We start from the raw sequence: 22,180 nt of genomic DNA, 5'->3' as shown, positions 1-22,180 counted from the left end.
GCAAATTTAATATTGTTATTTTTATTTTAACTTTACAAGGGCAGTGGGGGAAGCAAAGTATGATAAAGGGGCATAATGTGTATTAATGTACGCCCGGTTTCCAAAACTCATATAAAATTCACATGTAAAGGGGCTGCCTTAAGGATGTTTTATTATTGACTACATCATTCTGCACTTAAGTATGATAACGTCTGCAAGCGTATACATAATAATTTACAGTTGAAACCAGTTTTTGGGTCACGACGAATTAAGTTCTTTGTTTCAATGTTTGCATATCTTTATTCGAGATTGCAAAATTACAAAGAAAATGGATATTCATTAGTAATGTTTGAAGCGAATAATTTCTTTGATAGCTATCGTATGGAGTTCCGTGACTATGTTTATTAAAACATGTAGTAGACATACCGCAGTCCCGGCGTACCTCTGGTGCATTTAAAGGTAAATATGTAAAGTTATGCTAACTACATGAGCCAACGGGCGCGCACGCAAAATTTGCGATGTTCCACAAGCGGAATGCAGATTACTTCGTTACCGAATATCAAGATTGTATAAATCTGTCAATGAGATAAAATTTGCTCCGACGGAGCTATCTCCTTCATTTGCAATTTAGAATAATATGACCTTTAAATTGGGGTCACAGAAGACGTTTATCTGCAAGGGTGATTAATATGTCATCTCGAGTTAGAAGCCATTATTATTTGAACAGATAACATACGAGATGTTGTCAGTCGCTTTCTAAGAATTTTAGCATGAATATGTTAATGTTCAAAAGAACAGGTTAATGTAGTCACATCGGATGAAATGTGCAAATTGGTGTGACGCGCCACGCTTGTCAAACATCGTTACGTAATGTTGGAGGACTAACAGACGTGACACGACATTACATCCAACTAACCCTAGTTAGCTAATATACATTATTAATCTGCACATTGAATTATCGCTGACAAATATCTGAGACAGGCGTACAATTAGTTGAATTACACAGCGTGTACGATTGTAATCTTGTTACGAGTAATTACTGCCAGTTCAATGAACAGCACGCTTATTATCGCTGGCATTTGTTAATATTAAATACCAGTAGAACATTTCCGTCGTAAATTGAAACTCGATTAATAAACAAGGCTACCCAAACATCAATTAACAATATAAACACAAACTATGATTACAATGGTATAATTGAGCGCATGGGTTTTAAAGAGCACGAGGTGCGGACGACACGACGACGCCGACGGGCTGTACTGCGAAACCAATTAAAATCAAATTGTTAGGTAAACAAACAGGCCCCGTACCGCGGAAGCTTATCCAATATCCGAATTCCGTTAACTGACACAAAGGACTGTCGCTTCCACCGTCGCTTTGTGAATACTCAACACCGCGTATGTATTTGAAGAGGTATACGCTTGATAGCTTTGCAGTAGTTGCCGCCATAGCTTGACTTATGTACACCAATTGTTTGTTAGTATTCAGTAGGTATATTATATTCTGCCAAAACGGGATTAATCGAACATGCTCGGGTTTCGAGTAATTGCTATGTACTGTGATGACACGTGTACTAAATAATTAGCGATATTCGAGACGCACATGTTATATTATAATTTCATACATGACTATATGAGTATGTAGATCTTCTTAACATTGGTATGTTAAAAACTAATAAAATATTGATGCAGAATACTTTATCAGGAAGAAACCTACATTGAAATGTGTTTATTAAAAAGATACAAATATTTAAATAAACAAACGTGTACATTATACAAACAGTATGGCAACAGCCTATTCAGTATATTTATACCTATTTTAGGTTTTTAGGTTATACCTATTCAGTATACAAAATTTATTCGATAAATATCTTGGCATTTTCGGAACGACACGCGGCTTAGAAACGTGACTAACAATCGTATAAGTAGCATTTTCCATATAAACAAAACAGGACAAAACATTCTCAATTATGTAAAACGGTATTGTTTTCCGAACGGTACCGACATAAGTTGTTCTTGCTGCCAACCTTGGAAACTTAACTAGTTTCGCATTCAAAAGTTGGTCCCAGTGGCCGTCGGGGCAGGTCGCGAACGCTGAACGAAAGTGACCGAACTTGGAGCGATGAACAACAATGTGAACAAAGTTCCAACGATCCGAGCAATATTTGTTCCAAGCCCACGGTTGTTCTCAACTCCGTAGTTTCGAGCCAATATAAAGTTAGTTGCCGTTGAATACGTACACATAAATACAGTGGCTCCAAGGCGAAACTCCACAACTATTAAGTATACAATAACTTTCTCAGAGTTATGTAAACGAATCGCTAAGAAATAAACAATGATCCAGTATTTAAACTAAAATTAAACAAACAAGAATGTTGAAGAAAATGAAGAAATAATAAAAAGAAAACGTTCAAATTTAATACTAATACTTTAACGTGGGTTTCAGAATCACGGAGGTGGAGGGCTGTGGAAAATTATGAAAACCGGCGAAGTCGCTTACTGCCTACGTTATTAGATCCCAACTCTTTATTATGTAAATATAATATACGTTGGCCCAGCGGCGACGAAATTTAATATGGGTACTTTGAATTATTCAGGGAATAATCAACATGACGCTTTTATTATTGAAATAGGCATTAAATATGTATGTGATTTTTAAAGACAGGTCAAACTGCCTACGGCGTAGTAGATTCAATATCTTTTAGAGCAACAGAATTTCTCAGGCTTTATACATGACAAATAAGTCAGTCAGGAGAGTTGGTATAATGTAAACATGAATATGCATAAAAATCTAACACAAGCAATATAAAAATGAAATATATAAAAAAAACAGAAATCTAATACTTTGCTACGAACATTGATGTGACATATCGGCGATTACACATTACACGTGGCGCGGCGGTTGTTGTATCAATGCGGCATGTGAAGTAATTATGCTACACAGTACTCTGATTTATATGACACACGTACGTATCACATGTATCATCCCCGCTGCCGCCCCACGGCTGGCGGCCATGCTGTGACGTCACGCCGCTGTCACTCGCACCCCGGCACAAAATGAAAGCACGTTTTATCTCCCTTTATCGCGGACATATTATTTCACTCAAAGGATAACTTCCCATACCGCCCGCCGGACAGACAAAGGGGAATTTCTGGTTCCTATTTAATTTTCTTTTCAACTCTCTCAGTTTCAGACAGAATTGAAGTTAAACATTAAGATGCTACAAAAGCTTAAATGGATTTAAAAAAACACTGAAAGTTTTAGAAAGTTTAAAAGGAACAAAAGATTCCTCAGCGTGGGTCGGGGTTCTTGCTCGCTTAGATTAAGAGGATAGGTAATTAAACTTAGAAAGAAAACAATAATAATAATTTATCGTTGTACTCCTGTTAAGAGAAACGCTTTGGGCAACTAGCGTTTAAAAAATTGTTTGCTTTCAAACAACATCGTATGCGAACTATGTTAAAGCGTGACCATTTTCCACGGACTTTACCTGAAACTTATGCCGTAGTATAAATCGTGCGTTTAACGTGGTCTACTTCATTAGGCTAATGCTGTCCGCTTGTGGCTCTAGAATTCTCCCAATTATTGCGCGATGCGCTTTTACCTGGGATTAACGGGACACGTAACCAAAGCTGGAATGGCTGGATACACTGCAAGTGAACGTGGCTATGTGCTTCAATATTTATGAGCGTATGTTAAGTTTAATAAGAACCCTCATTAACATCCAGCTCATTAATTAGACTTGGTTGCTGTAATTTCCACCGTTTGCGTACTGCCCTGTAGTGCCTTTAATTAAACGATTTGTATTAATGCTTGGCTTTACACTACAATGAACTATTCGAGTCTATTCTCATTAGTTGCGTAATATAGTAAACACCTTTATTTTAACTACATTGAGGTTTCATAATAAAACTTCACATCTTATTGTAACACCCGTTGTGTTTAAACGAGTCTCGAGACAAAACATTCAACGATGGCCAGTTCTCACAGATGTAGAAAACAAAAGATAATTGAAAACAAACATTTCACACAGCAAAGAATTTCGCATTATAAAAGATTCCTTTGTTGAGAATGGAGTATTTCAAAACACTAGAAAGATTTAGAGATTCAATCGAGAGCAAAGTCGCAAGGTCTCAGAAGGCAGTATTGAAAGGTAAATCATTATATTGCAAATGGTAGCTATCCATCTTGAATGCAGTCAAAGGCGAAGCAAGATCATCCATTAAGAGGAAGTATGGGGAAAATGTACGTCTTATATTTATTGCCGTTCCGATACAGAATTATTTATTACGCGCACCGCTTCTATTTTTATCTTAAACAGTTTTTTTTAATATTACTGAGAAATTGGCATGATTAATATGAAAAATATTCCAAATATTTAAATTAACAAATGTATTTGCTGAAATCCTTTGTCTTGAGCGTAAAATGTCTCATAATTTTTAAAAGCTATTTTAAAGAAAAAGCAATCGTTTTTCTTTTTAAATTATTTATCGAAGACCCTAAACATAAAAAAATAATACATGGTTTGCCAAGAAAACAATGTTGTGTTCTGCAGAAATACAGTTTCCATTTGAATTGGGAAGCTCGGTACGATTATGTACAGCGCACATATCACAAGTTAGCTGCAACTGCACTTTACCCAGCTGTGCGAGAATGTTCTATTTAAGTTTAAGTAACCCGTTTATAGTCGTCGACTGGCGTTGTGCCAACGTATGGAGTAAAAGCCGTAAAATTTGAGACATGTTTATCTATACATTCGTAAGTATATACTAAGACTTCCAAGTAACGACCCACAATTTACACTGACCCAAAAAGATACCTGAACTCATATTTCAGGTCGACATGCGTATTTTACTGTAAGCTGCTTTACTTAGCGTCAAACAAAACGAGATAAAGTAAACGGCTCCTGGTTTAAAATTAAACTTGAAAGCAATTTGTGTTGCCCTTTCTGCAAAGAGATTGTAAGACTAGGAGAAGTTAAAGTCTAAATGCTCTGTAATCATCGAATCAAATAAACGACTAAGTGCACGCAAAAAATAAGATAAATATCTATCTCTCAAATTATGCACTCATTCAAACGTGAAAGTCAAAACTCTGAACACGTGTTTATTTCGCTTGAATTGCAGCGTTCTTTATACATTTCAATTTAAACGAAAGCTTTAGAGTAGTGCATTCAATCTAATAGGAATTACAAATGGAATGGTCACGGGTGCTGCGGTAGTCAGCACACCTGAATGCTCTGAATTCTATCCTATTAAGCGTGGAGCCTGGCTGGCTCCCGGGGGAGCCTTTGTAACTATCCCCTTTCGTGTATTGCACGGTACGTCAATTGCGACATACCGGGTGATACCCCGGTTACGTAAAAAACGAATCAATACATGATGAAAACAGATGCTGATCTTTTGTGAACATACCATGGATAATTTGGAACACATTAAAGTTATTTTAGTAATTGATTCAAGGAGTTTTTTATGGTCAGTCAATCTCTTTGGTTTTTATTCAATGTTTCGTTGATTTCTTATTTGGTAATCGTTAGATTAATAGAAACCGTTATTGACTTAAAGATAATGTTGGAGATAACAGGTGACCGGTGATCAATCAAATAACTTTCACTACAAAAACACCTTTTTATGACGCGGCCATCGACAGCAATTCTTGCTTTTACAAGAATAATAAATTGAGCATTTCAATAGATAACTTTGTAATGGTGCCATAAATTTTGTCTTTTATTGTTTTCTTGAATACTTTAGAAGTTTATGTGATGAACAAAGGAGATTTGTTACCGATGTGAAGCAAAAAGTTTGTTTACCTGTAGGCTGTGGCGGCGGGTCCGTGGGTGCGATTTGCCCGTTGCTCCTCACGGCTGACGATTTCTTCCTGCCACCGGTAGTCGCTGGACTTTTTGTGGTCTCTCGCTCAACCCTCTGCAGAAAAACAAAAAAGATATGATACGACCCAAAATAAACTCGTTCTTTATAGACATAAAGACAGAAATAAAACGTGATTGTATTAAAACGGTTCTGGGATTATCCGAGCCAGTTTCTTATGTGACCTTTTCGCTTGTTTTCGTTTTATTAGGGATATTTTACCTTATGAATATTGTATTTTTATCTTGCTTCTTATAAACATTAAAATTCTGCTTTGGTATTTGATACAAAAAAGCAACGCAGACATATGGACGTTTCAATAACGAACTTTGGAGTTGAACAAACAAAGGACTTTATGCTCGGCACACAATGTTAATTCGAAACCCTTCAGAGCTTTGATGTTTGAATGAAAGCGGGGGCCACCCCATACATATTTTAATGAACTTCTGAAACTTTTAAGAACGGCCTTGGTATGCTACATTAATGGTAATTGAAAACAGTTTGACATTCAAACGGGAAAACGTTACAAACGCGCATTACTATTAATGTTATGTGATTAGATCGAAGAACCGATAGCGTTAATGCACGATTTCAAATCTACATAAATGCGTGTTAATATGTTTATAAACGCCTACTTCTTGCATGTCAAGACCGCTTGAAGGCGTGTGATGTCTTACTTTATAGGGATTATACCTAACACGTTACATTTAATTTGCTTATGGTATTTGTGGGTTTCTAGTCATTCTTAATACTATATGCATTTTGTTATAATATGGGTATAATATGTAATATGAAAGAGGAATAAGTAAAATCCCAACTCATAACAAACAAGTGAAAATCGGTGACACGACCTCTCGTTACCTACATTTAGAAAATAATCGTGTTCTAACATTTCGGCACTCTCATCAAAAGGTAATTCAGGCCACATTCTGATTTCTTACACTCATTAAAAGAACACAAACAAAACACGCTAACCTCATAACATAAAGAAAGATATCAAACAATCAAACGAGGCATGTTTTGAAGAAACCTCTCCAAGATGAAATTAATGTAACATAAGCACGAAGTAATGACATCACAGGGCGCCCTTTGAAATGGAATCATTCAGGCGTGAAGCAGCAATCCACTTATTTCGGCTGACGGCGGGCGATCCCAGTCCGAATTACGTCGAGTCATGAGTCATGGCGTTTGGTGCCGGCTCATGCTGACTCACGGCCGAGTCGGCAAGACCTCGCCGAGGATTGCCGACTCAGCGGCGCACCTCGACAGCGGTTATTGCGCTGACAGAGCGGAATAAGCCGCCGTTCTCTAATGCACTAATTCTGATTGATACTCGATAATCGCTAACTAACCCTCTTTAAATATTCACCTTTGCTTTTCTACACAACGGTTGCTCATTTATCACTATGTATGTTTACACAGCTGTGTAATTTTCTGATTAATATCCATCATTGAAAATTTATTGGAATTTCGTTTCGAGAAACAAATCTAACAACAAGTAAGAAACTCAGTAAATCACGACGTCAAGAATTGAAACATGGAATTAATAAAACACCAGCAACAGCAGAATGGCTGCCAAAAGACACAAACAATCTTGTATTTTAATTAATGACGAAAATACAAAAGGATATAAAGTTGCGAACTCGAATGAATGCCGAAATAATTGAGCGGACAGTTATAATTGAGAAAGTAAATGAAATTCAGAATTTAATTACTGAACTATATTAATTTATACACAAGTTCAGTATCAGCAAACATAATTTCTTTTATGTGTACTGAATTAATGTGTAAGGCTCAGCTGACCGGGTGTTGTCATAACAAAAATTTATGGCATAAACATGCGAACTTGGGGTGGTCGGGAGATGGGGAGCCGGCCACGACATGCTAAGTACTCGTGAAAAATGGGCCAGCGGGGGAGGTGGGCGATCCTCCCCGAGGGGGACGGGGGGTGGTGGAGTCGTCGGTCGCGACTGAACTGTTTATGTGCACAAGCGAGCTATGCTTTGACAACGCGCTGCGTCATCGGGAAATTGACAAACAACCTGTTTGTATGGATCGACGAACATTGTTGGCTCAGTGTGGCTCGGTTTGAGTACCTATACTAACTTTGTTTATTATAGTTATCTTTCGCGCAGGGGAACTTTTATTGCTTACACATGCATATGTGAACCCGTCATATTGGAATGATATGTTGTTTACGAAAACACAAATAGTATAAGATAAATACTCCTCAAAGGATAAAGCAGAGATATTCAAATATGCTACGCCGAAAATTTGGCGTGATCAAACTCCAGAATAACATCAATTAAGAAACAAATTCAAACAACACGCGCTGAAACTTTTGTGTATGAATAGAAAGTTTTTAAAACGTTAATTAAAACTTTGCCACGTCTACTGAGCGCGCTGGAGAAAGTTATGAGTCATTTGGTTCACTTAGTATTGACGGTTGTTCTTTACATGGTTCTAGTTACGTCATGTTTAATCAAACTATTGTAGCTACTCCTACGTGAAGGAGATCGGATTGTTGATTAAACAACTAGTGTTGTTACTACGAAATTTCATTATCTTCTACTATGTACCAGTAATGAATATAAATGATTGCTATCTACGTCTAATTTGAGACGTGCTTAATCTTTTTGCTGCGAATAATAATGAAATACATGCTAATTATAACTCTTAGCTTTTTTCGCTGCATATGTAACACATTTCCGCTGGCTACATAAACAATTATGTATGCACATTATAACTTTTTTTTCATAACTTCCGCTCAAAAATAAAAATTATAATGCGAGACTGTTTGTGCATTAAGACTTTAATGTGCTCAAAAATGACATCGAAATGTCGATCGGCAAGTGAAAGTGAAATGGTACATTAAAGAGAAAGTGTGGTCACACGCTACATGACTGACCTACGCAATGCGCCTCGCGATCTAGGCCATGGGCCTGCGAGCTTGCACAACAAATGCATACTTTGCATTACATTTCTTGCTCTATACTCCATGCTAATAGTCTTAGGCTCAAGTACACCAACAGCATAAACCTCCGTTTTCTTAAAACAATTGTTTACTTCATGAGAACGTGAAAAGTCATGGTAAACGGTTGTTTTAAGAAAAACGGTCGTTTATGTTGTCGGTAAACTTGGGCTCTTGCGTTTCGAGTCGGTGAGTTATTTGCACAAGATTAATTTAATTATTTCAACATGAGGACGCCAGATGAAGTTTTAATGGCGCATGCGATGCGTTTCTTTTGTTCGAGAGATTAAGAATGGGAGAATCTTTGATATTAATTTACTGAGAAAGATTCATTCACATGGTGAAGATATTAGGTTATGATAGAAATCTGTTCAAAATAATATAATAAGTATAAATTACATACACTCGAAAAACATTACCCTCCTTCTTTGGCAGTCGGGTAAATACGTCTGAACTCCTTGTAGAACTGATTTATTGCAGATGAATGCAAAATAAATTAATGCACATGGAAAACCTCTTATAAGTTATTCAGAAATGACAAATAGATCACACCTAGTGGGAAAAACCAGATGTTTGATTGTTTATTTACGAGTACAAAGTTTGCTCTCAAACGTTAGTATGTATAAGTAAAATGGGACATCAGTCTAGCGTCGTGGGAGGTCTCATATTGATTAGGCGGAGTCTAATAGGCCCTATTATAGAAATATTCTATAATAGGTTCTTTTATCTTCCACCCGCGTTCTCCTATATATAGCTCTACAATACAAATACTTTAGTTTACATACTTTCCAAGAAAAACTTATCTCTTTTCTGAGAATTCTTCTCAAATATTTGGCAATGGTCCACCGTTATGTTAGTTCGTTTGTGGTATGCGTCATTTTTAAAACAATTGAAATTCAATATTCGAACTATAAACTGTTATGAGACGTTATAAGTCTTTTACGATGGAATGGACTGCAGATTATAATTGTGAGTACACTAAGGATTTTTGTTATAAAGTTGTATATGATTATATTATACATACACAATATAAAATGTAATGACTATTACAAATAGAACGTTTAGCAGCTACTTTACTCTAACAATGTTGGCTGCACTTCACAAAATTCTTACGAGTAACCTTGGGTTTAACAGTTTCAAATAAACACATTTCTCTTGACGCAAGTTCTCATAAAACGGACGGTCTATTTTATGTCTTGTCATTCTTTTGTGTCATTCACCCCTCGACGGGGGTATGTTAGACCCTTAACCCTTTATCGCTATGTACAGAACGTTGTGCGTGACAGATCAAACCCATCCTTCCCCTTAATGAGATTTCACTGCGAGGGTTACAAATCGTACTTTTACCCTCCAAGTAATTATAATGTAAGGCCGAAAGTAAATATTTACATTGTTAATTTTATTATACTGTTTTCTGTTGAATTCTGTACGTAATTTTCGATGAAAACACAGAGAGTATTCAATTTTAAATAAAAAAATATATATTTTAACTACCAACCATAATTTTTTGCATAAAAATATTAAACATACAGCATAACCGGGCTTAATTTAATTTACTTTATAATCTCGGAAAATTCAGAGCGATATAATTAAAAGCCGATTTTATCATGCAAGAAGGTAAAAAAAAATGTATACATGTACGAACTTACAGCAATAAAAATTCTGTGTATTCGCTTTTTAAAATATTTTATACTTCCGCGTAATAAAAAACGGCTCCAGCGTTTTACAACATGATAATTATTTTAACTTAAAACTGCAAAAGAAAGTATACTCAGAATTGAACAGATTTTAACAGAAACCATAATGATTTCGAACTACGATAATAAATATGAAAACTCTTTAATATGCAGACATGAACGTCCAATTAATATTAACTAGTCTTTAGATTGAAGGAGCCTCGATTCGTCGACCCGACTTTTAATAGACCCGGTACAAATAGCCACTGGGGCAATTGCAATCGACTCTAAAACGAGGAGCAATTAATGCCATATTACGAATAAGGTCATTCGCTCTCATGTTGACGGCAGAACTGGCTACTTATAGTTTTTAGAATAAAACAGATACATAGGTACTGAAATAAGGTAGGTAAGTAGATAATAACAATAAAATAATTCCCTCTTCAATAATTTCATTTAATCTAAAGTCGGAATTCTTTCAAGGGTCTTTTTGAATATTACAAATTGAAGAAAGACTTTCCATTCATTTGGGTTAACCAAATAAACTTTGGCCCCGTCCCTTAACCGAACAAATCGATAAGAATATCTCTATTGTAATAAATAAGTTCGTTATTTCTCTTCGTCAATTTTGCAAAATCCTAGATTTTCCCAGTTCAATCTCAGTATGGCATTTGAAAGCGAAGCGTTTCGCAATATACGCACAACATTTAGCTCAAAGCAGTGTAAGTTACTAATGTCTGTTCTACTTACCCCATAAGCGCTTAACGTGATATGAGCCTATAAGGACCATAGCTAAAGGCACTTCCTGCTTACCCATACATAAACGTGATTTACTAGCAAAGACATAGCACTACATGGTTGAAATAGTAATATGATTGCAGATCAAAATTTTGAGTCTCATGTGAGTAGTATGATGTTGTTTGAGGAAAACTAAATACCTAGTTACGTAGCTTCTAAAGAAACGTGCTGCAGAAAAATAGAGCGTGACTCGACGGTTTTTGCAAAAAGAACGTCACGAAAGGCAAACATAAAACTGCTAATGAGAGCCTGACTAACATTTAACGGCAAGGTAACAACACCATTTTCTAATTTAAGCCAACTCAATACACAAAAGGTCGGGCTTCATGTAATTTCCTACAATATAAGCTATTAAGTGAATTTTCCAAAGACCAGTCCCTCGGAAACGCTTTCTCGCGCCCGAAAACGGTACATTCACCCCATTCAAATCTTTGAGACCGTTATGAGATAAAATTGACTTAAAGGAAATGGTCTCCGTTATACATCGGTTGAATAAAGTGTTTCGCAGCCGTTCCTTCGCTTTCAATGTAACCTAGTTTTAACGATTCATTAATAATGATTTGCATTATGGTAATCAACAGGATATGCTCTACATTCTATAGCTGAGTTATGCCCGATGACTCAAGTTCTCATGCCGTTAAAATCCGCGTGATAATATATGCATAAAGTTCCGCATTTTGTATGAAATATGACATTACAATCTATACTGTTTGAATTCTCCGCAAGTTCGTACCCAATAAACCCTTTCACAATCGCTCTAAATAGAACTTATAAACGATTAATATTCCACCATCATGAAAGCTGTATAGTGCAAGTAAATTCAATGGGAACACAATCAGATCGTTTATATTCTCCGTGGTGGCGTTGTACCGCACGTTACACACTGTGTATCGTGCCTTTGTGTGTTTCCCTTTGAAACACACAATAAACAAGCTGAGCATTGTGGACGGAGTGTACTGAACCATGTTCTATAGCAACGGTACTATCAACTCACTTATCTACACTAAAGTCAACTGGGCCTATACCTAAGCACGTCGGGATTGATTACTCAGACTCTCAACTGGATTTGTAAATGTTTTCAGCAAATTGCTTTTCATGTTTACTGCTCCGTCCGTAAACAAGTTCACGGACAAAACAGGGAAAAGAACAAGGCAAAAATGTTTGAGAATAAAATAAAAATCTTCATAAACGTGTAAGTACAAAAAGACAAAAATGTAATGAATTCCAATTTGCCTTGAGCTATAAAAAGAAACACATTAAAATTACTTGATCGCTTAAATGTTAAAGAGCTTTGCTACAAGCCTTGGGAGGAGCAATTTCCCGGTAAGTCTTGGCACGAGCAGCCTTTGACGGTTTCCTAGCAACGGAGCTACACCTATTACCGAGATGTTTGAGAAAATGTGAATATTCTTCAACATATTTACGATTTAATAAAAGAGACTTGATATACCATGTGGAATATTTTAAAACGTATTCCATCGGTGAAACATAAAACCTACAAAAGGTAAAATAGAAAAATGCTACAAAAATCTCTAATGGCCATTAAAAAGGGAAGGATTTACACCCCAGCTGCACACGAAAACTAAACGAGCGTCGGAAAAAACTAAGCGGATTATTGACACGTTCCACGTACTACAGCTACAAACACAGGCATCATAATCCTTTAAAATTACACGAAAATTCGTGACGAAGCTGAAGTTGAAACAAGTACAAATGATCCATGACACGTGTATAATGTTTACACGGAACATTGCAGATCAACGTCCCCGGCAACAGTACAGCGATTTATTTCCAAGTTCACCTTATAGACACCGCCCGCTCCCCGAAGGGTAATATCGACAAAATAACCAAGATAAATTGATCCATTCTGCCTTCACGAGATCGTGATAATAGATACGTGGGTACACAATAGACGGACTTTGATTAATTGGTTAATTTGAACACGAGAGGTTAACGGCTTCGATCTACTTCAAAGCGTTGAAGTGCTGATATTGCTTAGTAAACACTTAATCTTGTTCTAAATAAACCTTTGCTATGTAAATGTTCCGCTAGTCACGATCGCGATAAAGAAAATATTATAAAAGCTAAAGAACATAAAGTTGTTAATCCAGAATTGAGTTGAAATAATAATGTATGAATACTTGTAGTCAGAGAATGAAGACAAAAATGAGTAGCAGAAATATTTGATATGGAATGTGAACATAAAAGCTCCAAAAAGGGATAGCACCACAAGCTTTGCCATAAAATTCTAGTACAATACGATCGGCCCCCTAAAATGAGAACAAAACAAAAGACGAGTACGATCCTAATATTTAGAACACGCTTGAATAAACTGACGTACGTCAAAATATTCTAGCTCTGCTCCAAAGAAATACTCGTGTGCATTAACGAGAAGCATTGCATAATGCAGATGCACGGAACTCTGTCTCAGGAGTAACACTTTACAAACGTTACGCAAGTGCACGCTCGCCTGACCTTTGTCTACCAATGAATGCGTCTAACATAATTTATATAATACTGTTACACTCTCCTTTGTATGTTCTCTACTTGCGGTAATTGGTTTAAACGGATCACCACGTTTAATCCGTTCAAGCGTACATAACACCATCTTTGTAATCTTTTTTTATGGCATGTGTCTAATTAATACTCGTATTGTTTATCATTGTAATATGAAGTTCACGCTCATATCTATTTATTCCACTTCAGCAACAATAAAATCGCGTGTTATCGCATTTCTCATAAAAATACCAAGTACTAGTAAATGCATTATAATCATACTTCGTTGTTATTATTTCCATTATGCAACGCCACGGAGGATTGTTGTGATTACTCAAGATGATTAAGCGTTTATCATTGTTGAGCGTAATATTACGCGGTTCGTTCCGTATTCACGGGTATACAATTTCACGAACTTTCTCAAGCTTGTGGAGAGAAAAAACATAGCGCCTCGGGACTTGTTCATACGAGTATTTCCCGGTACATTTATCTCTCAATCTTGTGGAGCCGGGGGCAGGAGAGCAACTCGACTGGTCGGACTAGCTCGCCCCACTTCCCCCTCTGTTCTCACTAGAAACCGGTATTCATAGTCCGGTCCTAAGCCTTTGGGGCCAGACTCGCTAACTAGATTATAAAGTCGATACGGCTACTAACTGGTAATAATTATGATGACTGTACTAACTTATTTTGCCTTTTGAGATGCATTTTCGTGAGCAACATTCAAATAAACAATTTCCTTTTCATAAAACTTTCCATTATTGGTATCTGATTATTGAATTCGAATGTACACTTATTCCTTGTCTCGTTATTGCGAATTGCAAATATTTAAAAATAAAACGTCGTCTGATGTTTAATTCATGGTATGTATTTCCATGTAAAGTGGGAAGGTATGTTGATTATTAAGTATCGCCAAACAGGAAGCTCTAATGATTAACTCAGAACGTTAACGTAATAAATTAAACATCACAGTTATGTGGTAAAAAGAAACACTTAACATCATAATAATTTCAAGATAACTGTGTAAGAACATACGTTATAATTATGACTAAGGATATAATGATAATAAAGATGAAGATGATGACGAAGATAGCAAAGTAATAATAAACGCTTATCAAGTGCCGGAAGGAAGGTAAAAAGACAATACAAAAAGCAGTATACTAGGCTATCAAAGATTAAACAAACAGAGCTACATACAACTGAAACTTGGATCAGGCCCAAAGCTATTTTATTAATGTCTTGTGAAGTAGCAATAAGTAAAAGGGTATATATTGTTATTAATATGAAGAGTATACACGAACTAGGGCACCACAATAAAGAAAATAATACTTTTATAACTACATTTTGAAAGTTACATCACTTCATCACATTTTAATGGGTTCAAAAATATCATTTCGAACAGAAGCTTCTGCCCACTTAGTTCGAGTTTCATCCGTTGAAGTTACTTCTTGAATTAATCATTTGAACAAGGAATTATATGATATTGTTTTGCTTATTAATACTTCTCGACGTATTATTGTTGATGTTTATTAGACCAAAGCCAAAACAAATTAAGATGTAACATAATGAATAATAAATCAAAGTTACGACAAAGCTAATAAAGGCAACGGGTATTTTATAACTCGTATCGTTTTATGACGTCAATATAATAAATGTATGTGGTTTACATACAAAACAGCACGCCTACGATACGGTTAGATACAGCCGAACATAAATAAGTTGGGTATGTCGCCTGACTGCCAGTCGCAACTTATGCTTTGTTCCTTCCATCTCCACGGCTCTCCGCAGTTCGTCAACTCTGAATAACAACATTCTGTTACATTTTTTTGTAGTGGAACAATTGAATTGGTTGGAAATTCTCGCGATAGCTATTTATTGTCACATCCACACACAAAGCTTAATAAAATGAGGTATGAAAATGTAATTTTCTCAAAGGAAACATTGTTGTTTCACATTGGAAATAAATCGGTAATTTCTTGGAATCGCTCACGTTTCTATTAAATCCGCCAGCGTAAGATAAACTCGGGTTATGTGTAAGGCAGCGTGCGGACCCGGGCGGCGTTGTCAGGTGAGATTTATTCACGTATAGCCTTTACATGCGGAGTGGGCGTACGTGGGATGTAGACGGCCCGTGGTATTCGTGTACCGCCTTCATGTCGCTGCGTCTAGCGAACTATTCAACTCCTTATTCGGGCTTTATTGCTCTTTACGGTCATATTTTATTTCGTAAAAGCAAAATAACAAAAGCTTAAATTATGCCAGCACCTGCGTCGTATTATGACTATAACTTAGACTTGTATTGTAGTTGGAGACTCAAAGAAAGTATCGCTCGTGGAGTCGTGACCTTTGTGAATTCTCCGATAATTGTGGGAGTAACGCAATAGAAAATATTCCAATCGACGGGTGAATGTTTATAAATAGTCTCGTCCGCAGCGGTCGCTTTATCATGCCGAACAAAGGAACAATAACGACCAACAAAGAAGTTAGAAAAGAACAAAAGCAAACATCGAGACCGAGTCAAACGACCTGTTTCCTTCTAAGGCGATGTAATAACAATAACAATATGGCGCACATTGTGCGTGCCTCGATTAGTGATGCGCAACACTCTCAAACTGATCTAATTCCGGTGTCCGGAACTCCAGTCCACTCTCGCGAACTATCATAAACATCTCTTCGGAGTTAACGGTCTGTTAAGCTGTATAATATACTGTGCCCAGAACGTGGAGGTGGGAGAGAGACAGTCCTCTTATCGGGGTGTGGCTATCTCTACTTTGTATGCACTGCGCCTACATAGTTGCATGCGAGCTTATAGTATGCATATGTAGGTATACGTATGTACTAGCCGGTCGTGCTCAAACCATTATATGCTAATTAGCTTTCCGATGCATGTTCACTGTTGCAGATTAGACTCTGCGAGTACGTAATATCATTTCACCAACAAAAGGAATGCTAATTGGAATTAGGCTAACATAGGTAACATACAGGTGGATAGACAGCTGGTCTGACCATACATTAACTAAATGTCAAAACCTAATCCAGTTTCATAGCACGAATACGAAGCAGAAGATAAAGCGGTAGGTAATGCAAATAAGTACCATAAAGTTATTCGATGTAACTTGAGAAAATATAAATTACATAACATAATGTGATACGATAATAACACGTAATACCGTATGAGCTTACAAAATAAAGTGTTATTGCTGTTATAAATAAATATAATAAATCAAATATGTAAGCCGGCGAACTACTTAATAGGCGATAGTAAACAATGAGTCATGACAAGTACCGGTGGCTCGGCGGGGGACGGTCCACGGTCCACAATGGCCACAAAGCACCAAAATCACTTCACGACGTCACGCGGCACATTAGAAATTCGAAAAACATGTGACGCTAGTGCGGTGAAAGGTAAGATGCGTTCAGTAAACCGTTCCGAGTAACCGAGCGTAGTGATGCCGACGCGGGAGAATGGCGCAAACTGGCTGGCCGGGAGGGAGGGGCCGCGCACCCCGCCCGCACCGCCGGCCCACCAGACACACGCTTGCATAATTAATTATACTTCACACACATTGCGCCTTCCGCACAAGCAAGGTCATCTTTTTAATGATACAGATTCGCGATACGCTATCTCTGAAGAGCTGACAGTCCATATCGACAGGTGATAAACAAGAGTTATCTATTGAGTAACATTGTATAACGCGAACTGGCTGGAGGTTATCTAATTCGTGTGCAAGCCATTTTATCTTCAGGAAAGACCAGTTTATTGTAACGGATTATTTTTATATGATGCTTGCGTAATGATTTTATGACTGAGTACTAAAAAAAGAATCTCTGAAGAAGATTATTAAAATATTGATTGAATGTGTAGGAGTAAGTATCAAAAGAGCCAAAGCAGTTTTTATTCAGTCGGCATACAATCGTTTTGCCGTCGCTAGTCGTTACGCCTACAAGAGCATCTATCATCAAAAGAATCTCAACGACTTTAATTCAAAATCCCCTCTCGAACATGGAACTCCGTCATTCAGGTCAAAATGAGTATTAACCTTCAAACAAAACAAGAACAAAGTAGTGAGTGGCACGTTAATACAGACCCTTTTGACGGGAGCCGGGTGGGGTGGGCGAGGGTGTTCGGTTACCCGGGACTGCCAGACGAATCCCGGCGTCCCGCACTTGTCGCGATCGATATCCGTATCCGCTGCACGCCACGGGAACTCGCATTAACTAACTTTACCGATGGAGGTGGAAAGTCGGCCGATGTTGTTACAAAACTTTACCGATTACAGTTTCACGAGATACTCTCCCTCTTGTTATTCTAAATGAATCAACAACTCGTTGGATAGAGAAACAATACTGACGCCTTCGCTTCAATGTTCAAGTTTTATTCAGTAGCTAACAGCGAAAAAGTTGGACGTAGCTTAATTAAATATCAGCACATAATGGTGCTCAACTATGCATATATACTTACCTACTTATTATTTCTACACCTCTGTAAAGATTGGAATACCAATCCGTTAGCATCATAACTTCTTTGTATATCGATCATGTAAAGCTAATCTTTAGAAGAAAATGCCTGGCTGTGGAAGCGAATTTATTTGACATTGACTACGGATTTTTTTGTCATCAAAACGTTTTTGTTATTACCGGCATTCATAATGAAAGAAACATGTTACCCACCTATCAAAAGATTCACAGTATGAGATTACGTTTTGGCAAAGGATCAAATGAATGTTGATGTGATATATGAAGAGAAAAAGCTTACAGAAACACCGACAGACAGATTGGCTAGCAGTCCTGATGTCTGACGGAATCTACGAGAATAAACCGAGAATAATACTCTCATCGAGGCATTACACGAGTCTGAAACTAGAATCTAAACATTTACTCGTGTTAACGAAGACAAATGCCATTTCAAAGCAATCCTATTTACTTCAGACTTAATTATAATGTAATTTATTCAGTACAATATCACGATCTAAAGATATGCGTACATTGAATTTAGCAACGATATAATTGATTCTGAGAACCAATACCACGTTTAATTTAATTATTTGTATGATGAAATAGTTACAGACAGAATAGCGTTTTGATTACTATACAGATATTTATGCAATAAGCCGTATAAATGTTATAGAAATACTTCAATTAGAGACATATGTTATTTGCATAATACTATAATGTTGCGGAAATCCTCCATGTTAGCTAACGGGCTCTGCATAATAATAGCTACCTATATGTATGCCATATACCAACCGCAATTATGAGAAGATGGAAAAAGAACACGTTTCTAAGATTACGTGCAAAGATTTCCGAACAAATTATATCAAGAACATGAATCATGCTCAGTTACTGTTACGACTTTCAGGTTAACTATGTTTGTTTTTACTGACAGCAAAACTTTTGGCAAGGAGCCACGAACAAAAACGATGACCAACGCTGAGTATGGAAGGTTCAATATGCCCTTGATCTGTCAGCCGAATAGATTCACGTACAAAGCTATTAAACACAATGAAGCGAAATGGGCCACGCTTTACGAACATCTCCAAAACGAATATGACGATAACGGTATAAATTTGCAACCGTGGTCCATTAATCCTTGTTACAATGTCACTGGTGACCCGGTCGTAGAGGGGGACTTTATTTATTCGACACGTACGGTATTTACATATAAAAACTTCTATTCAAGTGTTTTCTCGAATTTTTATGGCAAACACACACAAAGGGTGATGGACGTTCCCCATTTTGATGTTTTTGGAATGTTTATGTTAGTTTTATTGGCGGACCATGAGAAGACATTCGTCTTTGATACGTAAAAGCAGAATGCATTGTTTTGTACGCATTAGGGTACTTTTTTATAGGCATGAAAGAAAATAGGGGATACCAAGTAAACAGTTAGTAATATTGCAACACAATAGATACCCAAAAAGATTTAAAAAGAAGAATTTTAACCGATAACAAACATAGAAAAGACAAATGCAACATATGAGAGAGTGACTATGTCTTATCATTGAAAAATAAAACAGATTGCCATAAGGATGATGAGAAACCATTTGCATAAATATAATAATTGATTCAGACTTCGAGATCGAATACCAAACAAGAATAAATAAAATAAATAATAAGGCGTCGGTTTTTATGCAAAACTCACACCTGTTACAATCGGAGACAATGCATACATATCGGCAAAAACCGGTGTGAGTTCAGAGCCAATTCCACGGCAATAGGGAAACTTTGAATCGATTCACGAAGCAAGTTTCACGGCGACCCGAGCAACTCGAGAACCAAGGGCCCTATATTTTCTAAAACATGCTCCGATACGGCACTGCTTGCAATCGAATTTGCATGCCGCGCTCCATTTTCAATACATTCTCATTCTGTTAAACTATTTTGTTTTTTAAACTCCAATAAACACTAAACTACACTTATCGTTGTATGAATAGGTCTGCTGTTTTGAAAACGTTCCCTGCGAAAATGGTTAAGACAAGCTTAAGGTCAGTGACCAGTTTTCTAAATTATCTACGTTATTTCTCTCGGGATCTGACCATTGCCAACTAATATTTCATGTCTTTTACAACGATAGGAATTCCTCAACTAATCGTTAGTTGAGCCTAGATCTTAAAATGTCTCTGGTTATCTTAAACCTATAAATAAAATTAGACACATGTTTATATTTCAACATTAAATATCATTAAATTCATTTCACTTGTGTTCTTGTTTATCAACAGTCAGTCTCGAATGATAATTTATTTGAATTGACCAGGAGGTGTGGAGTTGTTTTTGGCAGCAATCCAACTCGAAATGGTTTCTCTGAAACGTTAGTTGCGAATGCAAAACTTCCTTACATCTTTAATAAGTGTGTCTGACTCTAACTATAAGTAGGAACACAAATATTATAAGCGATATTAAAATTTCAATTTATCTACGGCTTAAATTACCTCCACCTGATGACCCAGAATAATCTATATTTTATGAGTTCGGCGCTTTCCTACTTCCAAAGCATTAATTTCGACGATAATAATGTAACATGTTTACGATCTCAAATATATTAACTGGTTTAATTTGAGTTGGCTGCAGTAGACGACAAAAACCAATTATGTAACTGCTGTCATAAATATTTAAAATTATGCTTTGGATACAATGTTAATTGCTTACATTAAAATAAAGACACAAAAATAAACACCGCTATATTTACAGAATTTAATCGTCTACTTTCTATTCAGATCGTAATAAATATTCTGCCTGACAGTTTAATTACGAATAATCTATTTGCACAAAAAAGAGAAGCAGTTTTTATTGTAACTGGAAATTACTCAAAAAGTAGGCTATCGCACTTTGATTAATAGTGAAAACAATTTCAACTAAAATGTAACGCGAATAACTAATTTTATAATCCCTGTCTAAAGAATTATTAACAGCTGCAATTCATAACGAAGTTTCAAGCGGTAAAAAAATAGGTAGGTAACGTTGCCAAATCTATTACGTCAAACAATGTTTTCGTTTACTAAATTACCGAAGACGTCTTCATCGTGACTAACCGGATTTCCCACACCAAAGCACCAAGTCATTAGCAAAGTTTAAAACCAGTTGTAAATAAATCTTTTCATAGCAAACTGGCGCCAACTTTCGATTGAAATCTTTATTACAAATGGCAGTCAGAGTTAGACAAAAAGTAATTCCAGATGTTTCTTGACAATTCAATTCAGAAAAGTCAATATAAAGGGAAGCTTAGTTATAGCAGTTTCACGATCGCGGTACACCTGCACACCAAGTTGTCGCATGCAATCTAAAAACACTCTAAAAGTGCACTTTTCAAAGTCCCTTTTACTATTCCCGTGGAACGTGCAGGAACAACTCGAGTTAGGATTACAATTTAGCATTCCACTCACGTGCGGAAAGAGACGGTGCTATTACAGCATAGCTTGAGGGAAAAGTGGAGATGATTTGTTTGAATGTACTTTTTGAATCGATAGTCCGACAGCATACATAGTGGCCCTGTTCTAATCTGCTATCGCTATGCGTAGATTTCACAAGATGAATTGTTTATGGGTTCCGAGCCGGGAGAATACTCATGTCTCCGAAAAGGGTCACTGAACCAGACAAATTGCTACGAAGAGAATTGCTTCGCTCCCCCTTTGTCAAATCGGAGCGCAATGTTCGGCTTAATCGTATTATTTGCAGGATTTACGTCGAGTTGAATTTTCGGGTGAATTAAAATTAGAGGTAAGAGGAACAAGAATTTGCACTAATTGAGCATAAATTGCGCCTTTATGAATGTCAAACTAGGTTTCCGTTGGGTATGCAAATTGATGTGGAATTGTTTTGAACGCTTTGTTGTCGGGCGGAGTGGATGCGATGTGAATAATTCACGTCACAAACTACAAGAGCTTTCAAATGTCTTTTTC

General features: G+C 36.8%; 1 protein-coding gene across 1 annotated transcript in view; it reads right to left on the bottom strand.

The window, feature by feature from the left end:
- Positions 1-22,180, bottom strand: part of LOC110371995 (uncharacterized) — a 190,056-nt gene that overhangs the window by 114,101 nt on the left and 53,775 nt on the right. Inside the window, exon 7 of the mRNA XM_021328494.3 lies at positions 5,789-5,903. Within this exon, the coding sequence (XP_021184169.3) occupies positions 5,789-5,903 (115 nt within the window). The remainder of the gene's footprint in view (positions 1-5,788; positions 5,904-22,180) is intronic.

The sequence above is a fragment of the Helicoverpa armigera genome, chromosome 7, assembly GCF_030705265.1.
Source record: "Helicoverpa armigera isolate CAAS_96S chromosome 7, ASM3070526v1, whole genome shotgun sequence".
Taxonomy (NCBI): domain Eukaryota; kingdom Metazoa; phylum Arthropoda; class Insecta; order Lepidoptera; family Noctuidae; genus Helicoverpa; species Helicoverpa armigera.
This window is presented reverse-complemented; position numbering and strand designations above follow the sequence as displayed.